The 16,248-nt window shown below is 56.2% G+C and overlaps 1 protein-coding gene across 2 annotated transcripts; it reads left to right on the plus strand.

Moving 5' to 3' along the window:
* Positions 1 to 7,010: 7,010 nt before the first annotated feature.
* Positions 7,011 to 16,015, plus strand: DOLPP1 (dolichyldiphosphatase 1). 2 transcript variants are annotated; one of them, XM_032866049.1, is made up of 8 exons: positions 7,011 to 7,132; positions 10,652 to 10,752; positions 11,026 to 11,110; positions 11,208 to 11,307; positions 11,547 to 11,645; positions 12,182 to 12,310; positions 12,748 to 12,837; positions 14,938 to 16,015. In XM_032866049.1, exons 1-8 carry the CDS (start codon positions 7,057 to 7,059, stop codon positions 14,972 to 14,974), a joined length of 717 nt encoding a protein of 238 aa, XP_032721940.1. In that variant the 5' UTR covers positions 7,011 to 7,056; the 3' UTR covers positions 14,975 to 16,015. The 2 variants fall into 2 exon arrangements, with proteins under 2 accessions (XP_032721940.1, XP_032721941.1); XM_032866050.1 differs by lacking the exon at positions 12,182 to 12,310.
* The last annotated feature ends 233 nt before the right edge of the window (positions 16,016 to 16,248 follow it).

The following is a 16,248-nucleotide window of genomic DNA, read 5'->3' on the forward strand; positions in this document are numbered from 1 at the left end:
GGGCGCCTGGGTGGCTCAGTGGGTTAAGCTACTGCCTTCGGCTCAGGTCATGATCTCAGGGTCCTGGGATCAAGCCCTGCATTGGGCTCTCTGCTCAATGGGGAGCCTGCTTCCCCCTCTCTACCTGCCTCTCTGCCTACTTGTGATCTCTCTGTCAAATAAATAAAAACTTAAAAAAATAAAAATAAAACATTTCAGAGTGTGGGACATGGACTTCACCCCTAAACACTTGAACGGGCAAATCTTAAATAAGGTAGCTTTCTGGCATAACCATACGCCATAATCATGCCTAGGAAAATAGTATTGGTAACTGTTATCTGCTAGGGTTCTGAAAAAGAGCTTTTCCTGATGGACTGGAGGTGGCCTTCAGTTCCACCTGTAGAAGAGGACAGATGCTTTCTTTTACTGTTCCCGTTGCTGACTCGAGTGAGGACCTGATCCTTACCTCCAATGCTGGCAAATAAGTTTGCATTCAACGGTTTTATTAAGGTACAATTTATATGCTATAAAGTGCACTTGCTTTAATTATTTTTTATTTTTTTAATTTTTGTATATATTTAGGGGCACCTGGGTGGCTCAGTCGTTGGGTGTCTACCTTTGGCTCAGGTCATGATCCCGGGATCCTGGGATCCAGCCCAGTATCAGGCTCCCTGCTCTGCAGGAAGCCTGCTTCTCCCTCTCCCACTCTCCCTGCTGGTGTTCTTTCTCTCACTGTGTTTCACTCTGTGAAATAAATAAAACCTTTTTTAAAAATTTATATATGTTAGGGGCACCTGGGTGGCTCAGTGGATTGAGGCCTCTGCCTTCGGCTCAGAACATGATCCCAGGGTTCTGGGATAGAGCCCTGCATCAGGCTCTCTGCTCGGCAGGGAGCCTGCTTCCCCCGCCCCCACTCTCAGCCTATTTGTGATCTCTGTCAAATAAATAAATAAAGTCTTTAAAAAATTTTTATATACATTAAAAAAATTTTTTTTAAGTAGGCTCCACCCCCACATGGAGTCCAAGTGGGGCTCGAACTCATGACCTGAGATCGAGACCTGAGCTGAGATCAAGAGTCGGATGCTCAACCAACTGAGCCACCTAGATGTCCCAAATTATTTTTTAAAGTAAATTTGCGGAGGTGGGCAACTGTAATCAGAATATAATTTTAGAATAGTCCAGTTACCCCCAAAAGACCCTTTGTACCCTTTGCAGTAAATTCCCCGGCCTCCGGGACCCCACCCATTTATGTTCTCTCTCCACTTGCCTTTCCTGGGTATTTCTGTAAATGGAATCAAGTGTGTGGTCTTTTGTGCCTGGCTTCTTTATATAGAATCACATTTTTGAGATCCATCCATTTTACCGCACGTCTTAGTATTCTATTTTTCGGTTACTCAGCAGCATTCCGCAGTGAGTTTTCCCCCTTCTTTTTTGCACACCAGTATGGATTCATGAGTTTTGACTTATTTGGTAACTTAACAGTCACTTGCAGTCATTCTGGAGATGCTCAAATGGCCACAAAATTGACCACCAGGAGCACCTTTGAGCTGGCTCCCGGGTCTTTTTGACACCCGCTGCCCCAATCAGTCTTTGAGCACTCCCTTCCCAGCGTAAGATGTCCCAGGAAGCTCAGGATCCCAGAGACCAGAGCTGGGAAGGCCGAGGGGAACGCTGGTCCGTTTCTGTGGCGGACAGCAGACTCTTAAGAATCATGGTCCCCACAAACCATGGCTTTTGGAATCCATGTCCTTGTATGGGCCTTGCCTACATCAGCTCTGGGCTCGGCTGCATGATCTGCTTTGGCCAGTGGGACAAGAGCAACGTGATGCAGGCAGAGGTTTGAGAGCTGGAGCTCTGGGGCTCGCCCTCTTGGAAAGTAGCTGCAGCCATGAAAGAGACCGGGGCTCCTCTGCTTGGGAGGCCACGTGGAGGAGAGCGTGGGCACCCTGGCCAGCAGCCCCAGCTAACTCCCAGACTTGGAGGAGGCTGCTTGGACCACACAGGCCCAGTAGTGACCCCAGCAGAACTGCCCAGCTGAGCCCAGCCAAATTCGCTGATCTTGAGCAATACAGTGGTGATGGTTTTGCGGTACTACGTTTTGGGCTGGCTCGTTACACAGTGGTGGAGAACAGGTTCCAAACCCCTTGTTGATCCAAGGGGAGATCACAAGGGGAGGGGTGACCACCCCAGTGCAGACAGTGAGTCCGTGGCCGTCCCTGGGCTGGATGCCCAGGTCTCCTGAAGCCACGCCCTCTGTCCTTCACCTTGGAGTTGTTTGTATTTACATCAGGTCATGATCAGCCTCTGGGCTTCTTTTACAGGAGACTGATGCTTGCACAGCATGAGGAGGGGTGTGGAGGAGTGTTTTTGGATTCACAATGTGGTTCACGCCAAGCGCTCAAAAAACAGTAGTTTGAATTACAACAGAAGTGGCTCCCGGATGTACACACAAATGGGACAGGACATTCACTTGTTCTCTGAGTATTTACTGTGCACCTGCTGTGTGCCAAGCTCTCCTCCAGCTGCACGGCAGTGGCGGATGTGAGAGCTGCCTGTGTGGCAGGCACGTCCACTCTCCAATCAGGAACGTCCCAGTGGTAGCTTGAAAGTGGCCACAGGAAAGAGTACTTAAACCACGGAAATCAGAAAATGCCACCAGCACAAGAGATGAGCCAGATGATTTGTCTCGAGGACTTGGCACCCTGGTGCTTGTAACTCCAAACCCTGGCTTCTAGAATCTTCTGCTCTTGGAGACAGATAATAAATGGCTCCTCCCAGAGGTTTTAAAGCCAAAATGTCACTTCTAGAATGGGTCTTCTCGACCAAAATGTCACTTCTAGTTTGAGGCCCTGGGTCTTTTTTTTTTTTTTTTTTTTCAATTTTGAGTAAACTGTACACCACACATGGGACTCGAACTCACCACCCTGAGATCAAGAGCCAGGCGCCCTGAGATGATTTGGCTTTGTAACCGGCATCTTTGGGCTCCAGGCTTCCCTCAACCTACCCTGGAATGAGTTCCCTGAGGGTGGCGGACCACTGGTCACGTTCACTCTTCATCCCTGATGCCCATTCCTGGTCTGGCACTGGCTGGGAACTCTGGGTCTAAAGTGAACGAATGAGCCTCTCATTCAGTGAGCGGCAGCAGACACATTTTGGGGAGACAGGCTCAGAGATGGGGAGTTTCCTAAAGAACTTTGAGCACAAACAAGTGCAGGTGGGGTGTGATGCCCTGGCAAATGGGGGGGGCAGTCATGAGTCTCACTTGTCCTCAGCTATAAACTGGGAGCATTCAGCGCTGCCTTGCTGTCGTGACAATTGTGCAAGTGACTAAGAGTGGGGCACCTCCCAGTTTGCTTAGAGCGATACCAGGGGCCCTGCTGGTCCACCTCTCAGCTCAGGGAGGAGGCAGGTCGTTCCTGCAGCCTCCCGGGGGGCTCCTCGCAGCAGGCACGTCTGCACGGCCCAGCCTCTTGTCCTCTTGCTTGACAGGTCGGACCTGTCATCTCTGCCATCTCAGGGACCCTGCTTTGGCTCCCAGGCACATCTCCATGAGAAATGTCCTAACTGGTACCCCAAAGGTATGCACAGTGTTCTAAGCAGCACTGTTCATAACTCCCCAAACCCAGAAACACCCCAAATGTCCACTGAGAGTCGAATGAAAAATAAACTGCGGTGTGTGCTGTGTTCACACCAGGGAATGCTGCACAGCGGGAGTGAACACATTAGAACTACAGGCCACAGCGCGGATCACAAACACAATGCTCTTGAAAGAAGCCCCAGGCAAAAAGTACCTACTGTAGGATTCTGCTTATAGAAAGTACAAAATTCAGGGGCACCTGGGTGGCTCAGTGGGTTAAGCCGCTGCCTTCGGCTCGGGTCATGATCTCGGGGTCCTGGGATTGAGCCCCGCATCGGGCTCCTTGCTCGGTGGGGAGCCTGCTTCTCTCTCTGCCTCTGCCTGCCCCTCTGCCTGCTTGTGCTCTCTCTCTCTCTCTCTCTCTGTCAAATAAATAAATAAATACAGTCTTTAAAAAAAAAAAAAAGAAAGTATAAAATTCAGATCCACCTAATGCAGGGTGTTAGAAATTGGGATGGTGGTCACCACAGGGTGACAAGACAGGGTGTCCGGGGCTCCTCGGGTCCTGCTTGTTGGTCTGGGGGCTGCTCACATAGATGGGCTTAGTTTGTGAAATGTCTTCAACTTGTACACACCCGATTTTTGGAATTTCCTATATGAATGTTATATTTTATTTTAATATTATTATTTTTTTTTGAGAAGCAAAGCCCAACCAAGTATCCAACCCACCCTTCAGAGCTCCACTTTGTCCTCACCACCGGTGGTGACCCTCAAAGTTTGGGATGGCCAGGCCCCTGCCCGCCCCCCTCCCCCCCCCCCTCCCCCCCCCCCCCCCCTCTCCCCCCCCCCCCCCCCCCGCCACACTCCAGGGTCAGGACACTTGCTTATGCTGTACCCTCTGCCAGGAAAATCCCACTAGGGAGAACACCCTCTCATTTTATTTTATTTTTTATTTAAAATATTTTATTTATTTATTTATTTTTAAATATTTTATTTGGGCGCCTGGGTGGCTCAGTGGGTTAAGCCGCTGCCTTTGGCTCCGGTCATGATCTCGGGGTCCTGGGATCGAGTCCCGCATCGGGCTCTCTGCTCAGCGGGGAGCCTGCTTCCCTCTCTCTCTCTCTGCCTGCCTCTCTGCCTGCTTGTGATCTCTGCCTGTCAGATAAATAAATAAACAATTTTAAAAATAAAATTATTTAAAAAAATAAATTATTAAAAAAATAATTTAAAAAATAAAATATTTTATTTATTCACTTGACAGACAGAGATCACAAGTAGACAGAGAGGCAGGCTCCCTGCTGAGCAGAGAGCTCCACGCGGGGCTCGATACCAGGACCCTGGGATCATGACCTGAGCTGAAGGCAGAGGCTTTAACCCACTGAGCCACCCAGGCACCCCCGCCCTCTCATTTTATAGTCCCTGTCCTTGTCACTTCCTCCACAACGCTCTCCCTGAGGTGAGAGGGCTCTGGCGTCAGACAGGCTTGGGTTTCAGGGGCTCTGCATCTCTAGGCCTATTTGCTCATCAGTGAAACGGCTGCCAGCCAGGGAGGGGCAAAGTAGCCAGGCTCAGGATGGATGCCCTGTGCCAGGGAATTATTCTGGGAAACTCACAGCCCCCTCCTCACACCTCCTGCTTCTCACAGGCTAATAATGGCAGTGCCTGAGGGAGCTGAGCGCGGGTGACAGGGAGAGGGAGCCAGCTGACCCACACAAGCCCAGGCTGGGCTGGGTGGGCGCTGAGAACAACTGAGAGGGCCCGGGGGCCCTCCTGGCTCGTGGGTGGGTTGAGTCCCCACCATCCCCCTCCACCCGACTCCTCAGCCCAACCCCATAGTTGCAGTGAGGGAGCCACTTTGGGCAGTGAAACCCTCTGCTTTATTCTCACTTCGCACAGGGACTTAGGCAGTATACTTACTGAGCACTTGTTCTAGCACGAGTCTGGGCCAGGCTCAAACCCGTAACAGGCCTGTTTTTGTTTTTTTTTCTTCTTTTTAAGATTTTATTTATTTATTTGAAAGACAGAGTGCACGCACACGAGAGCGGGGTGAGGGGCAGAGGGAGAAGCCAATTCCCCAATGAGCAGGGAGTCCCATGTGGGCTCCATCCTGGAACTCTAGGATCATGACCTGAGCAGAGGGCAGGTGGTTAACCGACTGAGCGTCGCAGGGGCCCCCAGGCCCTGTCTTCATGTTGCCCAAGCTTCTCCATGTGGCTGGACCTAGTTTTATCAGAACCCCCAGAACACATAGAAATACAAACTCCATGGCTCTGACTCAGATTTACTGAACCAACCCAGGCCCCGGTAGGACCCAGGAATCTGCATTTCTACAGCTGACCTTGGTGCGGCAAGAAGTCAGAGAACCACTGCTTGTTGGGAGACTGACAAGGAACCAGTAATGGTCCAGGGTGGTCAGCGCTGAGGTAGAAAAGGAGACACAATCGGGAACCCAGTGGAGGCCTCTCACCTGGCCGTGGAAACCTCTAAGTGAGAAGAGACACCTGAGCCAAGCGAAGTGGGGCAGCAGGGGAGATGCTTTCCAGGCAGAACAGCCTGTGCCAAGTCTGGGAGACAAGAGGGGCCGGGCATCCTGGCTGGGCTGAGTAATTCAATACAGCCGGAGAGACAGGGGGCAGGAGACGGGGAGGTGCGTGGGAAGGTGTGGCCCTGTGGCCACCGAGAGGAATGTTTCGGGGAAACCGAGGCGTAGGTGGAACACCGGCTTCTTGTTTAAAATGCTCCCCAAACGTGGCTGAATCAAAACATCTTTGTTAATTCAATGAAAGAAGGAAGGAGTCTTTCTCAACTTGAGTTAAGCCTCCATTCTGTAAAGCATTTAGGGCACCGACTGAGCGCCCCGCCCGGGCAGCTCCGTCCGCCGCCCCACATCCTTCTACCACGGGGCTGTCGGCTTTGTGGGACCTGGCCTGTCGCCGGTCAGTACACGGGTCTTCGGCCTCAGTTTACTCCTAACTAAAAGTGGGTCGGCTCAGATCCCAACGAGCTGAGGCTGCCTCCCCGCTTCGAGCGTGCGTTCTGACGGCAGCCCAGCTCCCGCCAACCCTGGCCGGGCTTGGGGTACGGAGGAAGCCTCCACTCCGCGTAAATCCCAGCCAAACCAAAGCTCCCACCAAACTTCAACACGCCCCCTACGCTAGCGCCTGATTGGCCCGCCCTGCTCACACTGTGAGCCCGCTTCACCTTGTGATTGGCTGTTCTGCTCTCGGTTGTGCGCTGAAACCCTTCTCTTTTCTGATTGGCCAGGCTCCTACCTGTGCTCGCCCTGGATTGGACGTCGGCTCGGTCGGCTCGCATGCTCCGGGGCCCCGCTCTCTGATTCGTCGCTCGGGTCAGCCTCAGGGCCGGCACGCTAAATGGCTGCGCCGCTACCTGTATCGGCCTCCGATTGGGCACGCGGCGCCTCCCCGGCGTGATAGGTCAGGACCACCGCCCCCCTGGTTCCCCATTGGCTGCTCAGCGAAGCCCGGTCTCCGGGTAAGATGGCAGCGGACGGACAGTGCTCGCTCCCCGCTTCATGGCGGCCAGTGACCCTCACCCACGTCGAATATCCTACAGGTAAAAGGCGGCCCCGCCTCGGAGGACTCCTTTCTGGAGTTGGCCCGTCAGCCCCAGGCGCTCCGGCCCGCGCGAGCCTGCGGAGGGGGCGCCGGGCGACCCGGGTGGGAACTGTCAAATAGTGAGCCTTGGAGGGGCTCGGCCGGCGCGCGCGCCGCGCAGGCGCAGTGGTGCGGCGATGAGCTGGGCGAAATTGTGAGCGGCTCGTTCGCGCACTCTGCGGCTGCGCGGCCGGGCCGCCCCCCGGGTCCCGGGACGCGGGTGGGCTGTAATGGGGCTGGGGTCTGCGTGAAGCGGGAATGGATGACCCGCCTGGACCTGGGGCCTTCTTTCCTGCCCTCCCTGGAGGCCGAGAGGCCAGACTCCCTCCTCGGCGTGCAGGGAGTGCCTCTTTCCTTCAGACAGCGCTTTGGGGCTGCAGAGAGCTCCCCACTGCTGGGAGTGTGCAAACCGAGGCCGGGAAGCTATTCGTTGTTTGAGTACTTGTGCCATGCCATGAGTAGGGCACTGCCCCACAACAGAGGGGGCCGGGTTAGGGGACTGGAAGCCCCTGGGATCTGACTTCTGGAGTTTCCCAATCAGATACGTCTCTAGAAGTGCAGGTTTTTCCAGACGAGAGGTCCTTTAGCGACCCTTGCGGAGGCTAATAGAGTGGTGCAGATCTTGGGCCTTAGGGTCAGAAGTATCTGGGCTCCAGGTCAGGCTGAGGCCTGGAGCTAATGACTTCACCTCTCTGTGCCTCGGTTAGTTCGTCTCTAAAGTGGGATTGATCACAGTGCCTTCCTTCTAGTGGTGATGTGAGAAATGCTGAGTGCGATGCCTGGCGCACAGTAAACTTTCAGTATATAACTGCTGTGAAGATCATCTCACCTTTCCAGGACCCAAGCCCACCCCACCCTCCCTGAGTAGGATGACTGGGTGTTGGGTGAGGCTGGGGGCTTCTCATTGAGCCCTGGTGGCCCCAAGAAAGGCCTGTGCATGCTGCTCTCGGGCGCAGAGATAGGAGTACCCAGCCCCAATGAGGGCTTCAGGGCTGGATGCCCAGAACTTTGACCCTAGGTGTTCTCGGTTATATTGGGGGTGGGGTGGCCGTGCCAGGCCTGTGCCCTGCCTGCCTGCCTACCCACCATTTATACCTCATTCATTCAGCCAGTATTCACCGAGCACCTCCCGAGTGCTAGGCCCTGGGCTAGGTCTGGTTTAGAATGGTGAACAGGCCCATACCTTCTCTGCCCTGTGGACTGTGAAAAAAAAACCCCGCTTTACAGGAGGCTCCTGACAGGAGGGAAACCAAGGCCTGGAGAGGGGAAGGGGCTTGAAGGCCTCAGTGCTTTCATATTTCCTCTCCGTGGCCTCAGAGTAGCTTCTCCGAGTGCTCACAAACCAGAGGAAGGAACCTGGTGTTCGGGAGCAGCATGACACAGGCTGTGACAAGGGACCTTTTAAACAGGGACTGTCAGTGCCTGGAGGAGGGAGCTGGGTGAACCTGGGGGCCTCGTTTGAGGTCTCGTCCGTTGCTCACTCTTCTGTAGCCCCTTTTGTGCCCTCACCACACTGATCCTTGCTTCCTTCACTCCTTCTCTACTCACGTAGCATTGTTTTTGAGGCTGGGTAAGTGCCAGGGGCTGTAGTGGGCTTGGGAGATTGGGCAGGGTGTAGAGACGCCGTCCAGCTCTCCTGGAGCCTAACGTGTAGAGAGAGGGACAGATATTGGCCCCATAGCTACACTAGCGAGTGTATCATGAGCCATGCCCTGGTTACAGATTCCCCCACAGACTGAGAGCTCTGCGATGGCAGGAACGTGTCTTTTTTTTTTTTTTTCCCCCACTGTGGTGGCTACTTCATTTATTAATGTTGCATTAACACAGACAGCATTTCAGTTGGGGGAGCCTGGGTGTGCCAAGGTCCAGAAGTGGGACAGGGCAGGGGGCATTCAGGGAATGCTCTGAATTATGTTCCTGGGGACTGGAACAGAGGTGGGAGGGAAGCGGGGGCAGGTCTGTGCAGGGCCTGATGAGCTGGGTTGAAGTGGGATTCATCCCAGGGGCAGAGGGAACCACACAGGGGCTAAGATCAGAGAGTGATGAGGCCAGAGTGTCTGCAGCATCTGCAGGAAGACCCAAGGGTAGCGTTGGCTGTGGGACAGGCTGTGGAGATGGTCAAAGGTTTTGGGGCACCAAATACTCCCTGTCCTTACAACCCGGTGCTTGGGGCATCATTTGGGCAGCCGAGAAACCCAGAGTCTCAGAACTGGAAGGGACCAGGCCATCATGTGGATGAGATGGAGGGCCTCACCCAGTGTCACCCAGTGGGCCCGGGGCAGCAGTGGCCCTCGCGCCTAGGTTGCTGGGCCCTTCCCTCACGCCAGTTCTGCCAGCCAGTCCTACTGTGGGTAGACGTGAGTGAGGCCAGGTGTGTGACCGGCTCTTCAGCCTGGAATCTGGGCTCAGCCCTGCGTGGGTACTTTCCTGCCGCCTGTGTGAGGCCAGGCTGGTGGTGTGGGCCGTTTCCCATGCTGAGTTCTCCCAACATGGAAGTGTCCTGAGTGCTAGGGGCTGAGCTGGTCTCATGGGCCTTGCTGCATCAAAGCTCCCACCGCTGTAGGACATGGGTGCCCTTCTCACTGGCTCACGAACTGAACCATGAGGCATGCATGCCCTCTGACCTGAGAGCGGCCCCTCAGCCGCCCTGTCTCTAACGGTGAGGGCAGTCTTTGGGCTCTGTGTCAGCCCTGCCCTTGACCGAGAGGGAACGTGGCTCTTGTCTCTTGGCTTCCATATCCTCAGCTCTCAAAGTGGCTCCTGATTCCCGTACAGCCTCCTTTCTGGGCCTGTAAAGAGGTAAAAACAGGTCATAGGTAGCCAATGTCTTGCCAATGGAGAGGCTACCGTATTGGTGAAAGCAGCCTCTCCCCTCCCCTCACTTGGTCCCTGACAGATTCTTTCTGCAGGGTCCAGAGATTTCCAGGTTCCTTTGGAGGCCCAGGGCTTGGCAGGGGGAGCCTCAGTGCAGCGCTGTGTTCCAGAGGTGCCTGTCTGCCTGCCAGCCTGCCTCCTCCTCTGGGACCTGGCCTTGAAGGTCAGGCCAGGCCAGGTTCAAATTCCTGCTTTGGCAGGGTGGTGGGCTTACTACCTGAACCAGGCTAGAGAGTTGGATTTTAGGTCAGACCCCACCTTCTTCTGGCTGTGTGTCCTTGGGCAAGTCACACAACCCCTGTGGGACTGAGTTTCTTTCTTTACAGAATGGGGCCAGCGAAGGCACTAGCTTTAAACTTACGATCTATGCACATGAGGGCTCAGTGATTGGACACTGGTCTGTCGTGCCCATGGCTGAGTTGGTGTGGTCACCTGGTAGACTGAGGCAGCCACAGCTGCCTGGTCCTGCCCTTTGGGCCCTCCTGGGGCCTCGTTTCTGGCACAGGCCCCACTTGACTTGCTGGGTGTTGCCCCTCTTGTGATTGTGGTGCTCTGTCCTCATCCTGTTCTCCCTGTGCCCACGCCTCCCCCTGCCCCACCCCAGGTGATCTCTCTGGCCACCTCCTTGCCTACCTGAGCCTCAGCCCTGTCTTCGTCATCGTTGGTTTCGTGACCCTCATCATATTCAAGCGGGAGCTGCACACGGTGAGTAAGTCCGTCCCTGCCCGTCCCTCCACTGCTCCTCTGGTGCCCCCATGCTGGGGAGGGGTGCGGGGTGGTGGGCTCCGGGCACAGCTCTTCATCCCAGGTGCTTTGCTCTCCTTTCTCTGCCTCCACCTTTCTTGGGTGGAGCTTCCCAGCCGGTTTGGGCTGTTCACTAGCTGGGCGGGGAGGGTCAGGCAGCTGCCACAGTCTTTGGGCCTGGGTGGCGGCCGGCAGGCACACTGAGGCCCAGCTGACCTCACATCTTCCCGGCAGATTTCGTTCCTCGGGGGCCTGGCACTGAACGAGGGGGTCAACTGGCTGATCAAACACGTCATCCAGGAGCCACGGCCCTGTGGAGGTGGGGTCTGGGTCGTGGGGTCGGGGGGGTGGTCCCTGGTCGGGATGTGACCGGAAGGCCTGCATCCCCGCATCCTGCTGTGTTCTCTCTCTCCCAGGCCCCCACATGGCAGTGGGCACCAAGTACGGGATGCCCTCCAGCCATTCCCAGTTTATGTGGTTCTTCTCCGTCTATTCCTTCCTCTTCCTGTATTTAAGGTGAGATTCTGCCCTGGCAGGGGGGTGGGGAGTGGGGCCCGAACCGGCCCAGTCTGGCCTCTGCCAGGGACTCGCTCTTAGCTCTTTGGACATCCTTGGGGCTTGGCCTCTGTCGGGGGTGGGAGGAGCTGCAGCCACGGAGAAGGTGCCTGGGCAGCATTTGGATGGGACTGGGGCTGTCTGGGAGGCCTGAGGTCCAGGCTGTGGGCTGAGGCCATCTGACGGGCCTGTTTTCCCAGAATGCACCAAACAAACAACGCCAGGTTCCTGGACTTGCTATGGAGGCATGTGCTTTCCCTGGGTCTCCTCGCTGCGGCCTTTCTAGTCTCCTATAGCAGGTATGGAGGGGCGAAGAGCCCCACCCCCACCCTGCCCTCTGGGGTCCTGCTGCATTTGTGGTCCCTGTTGGACCTCCCCATGGACCCAAGTCCCAGAGCCTGTAGAGCAGGCCGGGGAAAGGGGTCCCAGGCCTCTCATTTTTAAGAGCTAGGGCTCTGCTCCCCCTTCCAGCCTGGTCCTTCTCTCTCCTCCTGGCCGGTCCCACGGTTCTGGGGACACCTGCGCACATCAGCCATCTGTTCCCAGTGTCCTGGAGGAGCTTTGTGCAGACAGACTCCGAGCTGAAGGCTGGACAGAAGGGAGGCACATCCCAGCCGCACCATCCCTTCCCTTCTGTGGTTGGGGGAGCCGCTGCTGGAAGGAGCAGCTCCTTCTGGAAGTAGATTGGAGGCTGTGTGTTCACAGAAGTCTGTCCTATCTGCGTGTCTCCCTGCGTGCACACGCAGGTTCTGGGGAAGCCAGTGCTTGGGCATGGGGGATCGTGCAGGCCCGTGCCCAGCTGGGTCTCGTGAACTTCCCTCTGTCCTTGGCCCAGGGTCTACCTGCTGTACCACACCTGGAGCCAGGTGCTCTATGGGGGCATTGCCGGGAGCCTCATGGCCGTCGCGTGGTTCGCCTTCACCCAGGAGGTCCTCACCCCGCTGTTCCCTAGGATAGCAGCCTGGTAACTGCCTCCTGCCCCGTGACTGCCCCACCCGCCTCTGCCCCTGGCCTCCAGCACCCTGGGAGGGCCCTCGTGTCCCCCTTTTCGGAGGGTATGGGCTGCAATCCCTCCTTGCCTGGCATCCTCCTCCCTCTGGTGTTTCTTCAGGCCCAGAATCCAAGGGGCCATCCTCTGCACCTCGGCTCTCAGGGACTTGGGAAGCAGCCCGAGTCCTGCTGGGCTGTGTGTACCGTGGGGCAGCACCCCTGCCCGAATGTCACACAGGTGACACGTCTGGGTCTCTCAGTGGCTCCTGGGTCACAGGCCAGGCAGAGACTCTGAACAGTGGGGGAGGGTGCATTGCCAGCCCTGGGCACTGGGGGGGGGTGGGTAGTTTGACTTGGTGGCAGGCTTGTGCCCTGATGTGGTCCTGGCTTTCTGGATGTCTGTTTCTCTAGGCCTATCTCTGAGTTCTTCCTAATCCGAGACACGAGCCTCATCCCCAATGTACTCTGGTTTGAGTACACGGTAACCCGGGCAGAAGCCAGGTGAGTTAGGTGCCAACAGTCACGGGGTCCTGGCTCAGTGGGGCAGAGCCCCACAGCGGCCACTGTCCCCCCTTTTTGGAGGGCTCCCTAGTAGCCAACCACTTGCCTCAGCACTTTTCCTGCACTACCTCATCGCACCTTCCCCTGAGCCCCATTTTACAGCTGAGGAACTGAGGCTCAGAGAAGAGAAGAGGAGTGACTTGACTGGGGACTTGTGGTTGGTGGGTATGGGAGCTGGGCAGGGAGCCCGGCTGTCTGGCCCAGAGCTGTCCTTTTAGCCCCTGTAGCCCAGAGCCAGACAGCTGGGCGGCTGAGATTCTTGGGCTGGCTGTATGTGGCTATCCCTTGGAGTTGTTTAGTCCAGATACTCTCCTATGGATGGGTAAACTGAGGCACGGGGAGTTGGGGCTGCCTGTGGTTGCATAGCAGGTTGGGCCAGAGCTGGGCTTGGGAGCCTCCTGACTCCACTGTCCCTCTCCACTCACCCCAGATCCTGGGCGGGGCGCCAGCTGGGATGGGGAAGGCTGGGTTTCTCCTCAGGTGCAGAGGGGGAGCTGAGGTGAGGTGAGACTCCAGAGTAAGCCTGGGAGGTTTCCTGACATGCTGGTGAGAAGAACCCTGGGGCAGGCCCTGGCGGAGTGTTCCGGGAATGTGTCTGGTGCCTCATGCTCCAAATTATCCTAATGAGCTTAAGGGTAAAGTCCTGGATGCATGAGGAAAGGAGATTTGAAGGGGTTAGGGCAGGCAATCCCATTATCGATGGAAGAGCCCCAGCTGGCCACACCTGGCTGGCCCCCACCTGCTTTCATCAACCAGAATTTCCGTGTGCCTCTGCTCTGGGCCAGCCCGTGTGCTGGGGGGTAGCACAGAGGGAGGGGCTCACAGCAGGCAGGGGAGACGTGAGGAATGAAGCGCCTGTCTGTGTGGTCTGTGTCCTGGGTCTGAGAGCTCATGGCAGGATCCTGAGTGGGGAGGGAGGGGGCAGGGTAGTTGTGCGGGCTGCCCTGGGGAGGCGGGCCTGAGTGTGGAGAAAGAGTGGGCCTGATGAAGTGGAGGTGGCAGGGAGCATGCCCTTAGCAGAGGGAACCGCACCCATGAAGTTTCTAAGGCAGGGCAAAGCGGGGTCAGTCCCCTGAACAGACAGAGGCAGGTGTGACTAGAGCCCAGGAATGAGGGGACAGAGCAGGGGATGAGGCCGGGGCGACATCATGCAGGATGTGTGGGCGCAGTAAGTTTTCTGTATTTTATTTTATTTTACTTTATTTTTATTATTTTTTAAAGATTTTACTTATTAATTTGATGGAGAGAGAGCACACAGGTAGGCAGAGCAGCAGACAGAGCTCCGGAGAGGGAGAAGCAGACTCCCTGCTGAGCAGGGAGCCTGATATGGGACTTGATCCCAGCACCCTGGGATCATGACCTGAGCCGAAGGCAGACATGCTTAACCGACCGAGCCACCCAGGCGCCCCAGTTTTCTGAATTTTAAATGGAACTCAAGACAGGTCAGTTCATTCTCCTTTCTGAGCCTCAGTCAGCCTCTCTGGAAAATGGGGGAGATTGTCCCTGCTTCCCTCCAGTTGCTGGGCTCATCGTGGATATAACCATTCCCCCAACCAGACACTCAAATCCCCTGTAGAACGTCCATCAGTAGTTCTACCTTGGCCTACGTAGCTCCAGGTACAGAGCTGTCTTTCATCCGCTTGGGTCAGTGATAATAGAACCCTGCTTTTGCTGGCTTATCTCTAATCCCCAGCATTTGTTGGATTCTAGCCAGGTCCCTGTAGCCTCAGGCCTCATCCCTGGCCCACCTCTGACCCAGTGTCATGGCTGGGTTCCTGAGCTCCAGAACTGAGACATCTGGATACGGCCCAGCCTGAGACACTGATCCTCTTTGGGATTCCAAATCCCAGGTCCCAGGGCAGGGAGCTCCGACTGGCCCAGTTTGAGTCAATCATGGGTGCTACTGGAGTGGGCAGTCACCCATTTTGATGGGACTGTGGATAGGGTGGGGACAGCTGAGGGCGTGGGTCACGAATGCCAGGGGTCCTCTCATTTGACCCCCAAACATCCTGACCTGTGACCTCCACCCCCACTTTGTAGGAACAGACAGCGTAAGCTGGGAACGAAACTGCAGTGACCTGTGAGTGTGGCTGGGTCCAGCCTCCAGATCTGGCATGCTTGATGCCTTGCAGGATGGACAGAACGACAGACAGAGGGATGAAGCAGAGACCTCTACAGACCCAAGTCACCAAGTGGAGCCTTTTTTTTCTTATTTTAATTTTAATGAACAAGGTGGACCAAAGGGCCGAGGCAGCCCCTCAACCCAGGACCCTGGGGGGCCTGCTGCCCAGGGGCCACGTGGCCAGAGACCCTCGCTGTGCTGCTGCCAGCCCCTGGTTGGGCGGTGAGTGCCCTCGGCGTGGGCACCGGGGGGTGGTGTAGAGGAGGAGGGCTTGCACCTCTGGTCGCGGGGCCAGGAGATCCGGGTGGCGTGAACAATACACACTATTTATTTTTGGGTTTTGTCAAAGGCAGACGGGCTTTTGGAGATGGGGCCGAGGGAGCCTGCCTGCCTACTGCGGTTGCCCTGCATACAGGGAGGGGCCGAGGTCAGCCGCCCGGGGGCCCTTTGCCTGGGGCCCAGGGGACACACTGCCTCTCCCTGGGCCAGAAAGGTGGCGTGGGGGCCCCGGAGGAGGGGAGCACCTCCACGCCCTCCCTGCCACCAATGCCATTCCAGAACCTTGTTCAGTGTTTCCTTGTCTGGGGGCCAGGGCCCCGTGAGCGCGCGCTTCCGGCCGCTGCTCTCGTTGTGCCCTACCCGTTACTGACCCTGCACCACAAGGGCTTTTTCTGGTCCCCTGTCCCCAAGACGATGGTCCCCTTCTGACAAAAGAGCCTGCACATGTGGGTGAGCAAACCCAGGCTGTTTACAGCTCTTTTCCTGTCCTGCCTTCCCGTAGCCGTTCGTTGTCAACTCCTCCCAAACACAGTGCAGAGGAACCAGTTGCCGGGTGAGGGGAGCGGAGCTGTGGGTGCCTGATGTCACTGTCCTCCCCTCCCCTCCTCTCTTCCTCTTCCCTCCGTGTGCTCTGAACACTCCCTTGTCCTTCTTGACACCCTCCCGAGAGCCTGGGTACTTGCTCAGGCATCCTTAAGCCTGTGTCCGGGGTGTGGTTGCACACTGTCCAGTGTGGAGGGCAGCTACTCCTGAGGGGACCCAACCTCTTAAGTCACTCTTGAATGGAGTTGTGGAGAAGAGATGCTTCCAGACTCTTTGGAAGTTTCTAGAACTGAACCAGGCTGCTCGGGACCTGTGTTCCACACCCCCCTAACCCACCACCGTTTTTCTTTGTGGAGGTTCCTAACCTGCTGCTGAAGCACAATATTTCGGTGCTTTCTTTTCTCCTT

Source organism: Lontra canadensis, unplaced genomic scaffold (genome assembly GCF_010015895.1).
Source record: "Lontra canadensis isolate GAN:19392208 unplaced genomic scaffold, GSC_riverotter_1.0 scaffold30, whole genome shotgun sequence".
Classification (NCBI taxonomy): domain Eukaryota; kingdom Metazoa; phylum Chordata; class Mammalia; order Carnivora; family Mustelidae; genus Lontra; species Lontra canadensis.

Excerpts from the sequence above, each read along its gene's own strand:
- DOLPP1 (XM_032866049.1), top strand. The coding sequence starts at position 7,057 with ATGGCAGCGGACGGACAGTGCTCGCTCCCCGCTTCATGGCGGCCAGTG. Across the intron at positions 11,646-12,181 it reads TTTCTAGTCTCCTATAGCAG|GGTCTACCTGCTGTACCACA; the intron begins GTATGGAGGGGC and ends TCCTTGGCCCAG. Across the intron at positions 12,311-12,747 it reads TTCCCTAGGATAGCAGCCTG|GCCTATCTCTGAGTTCTTCC; the intron begins GTAACTGCCTCC and ends CTGTTTCTCTAG.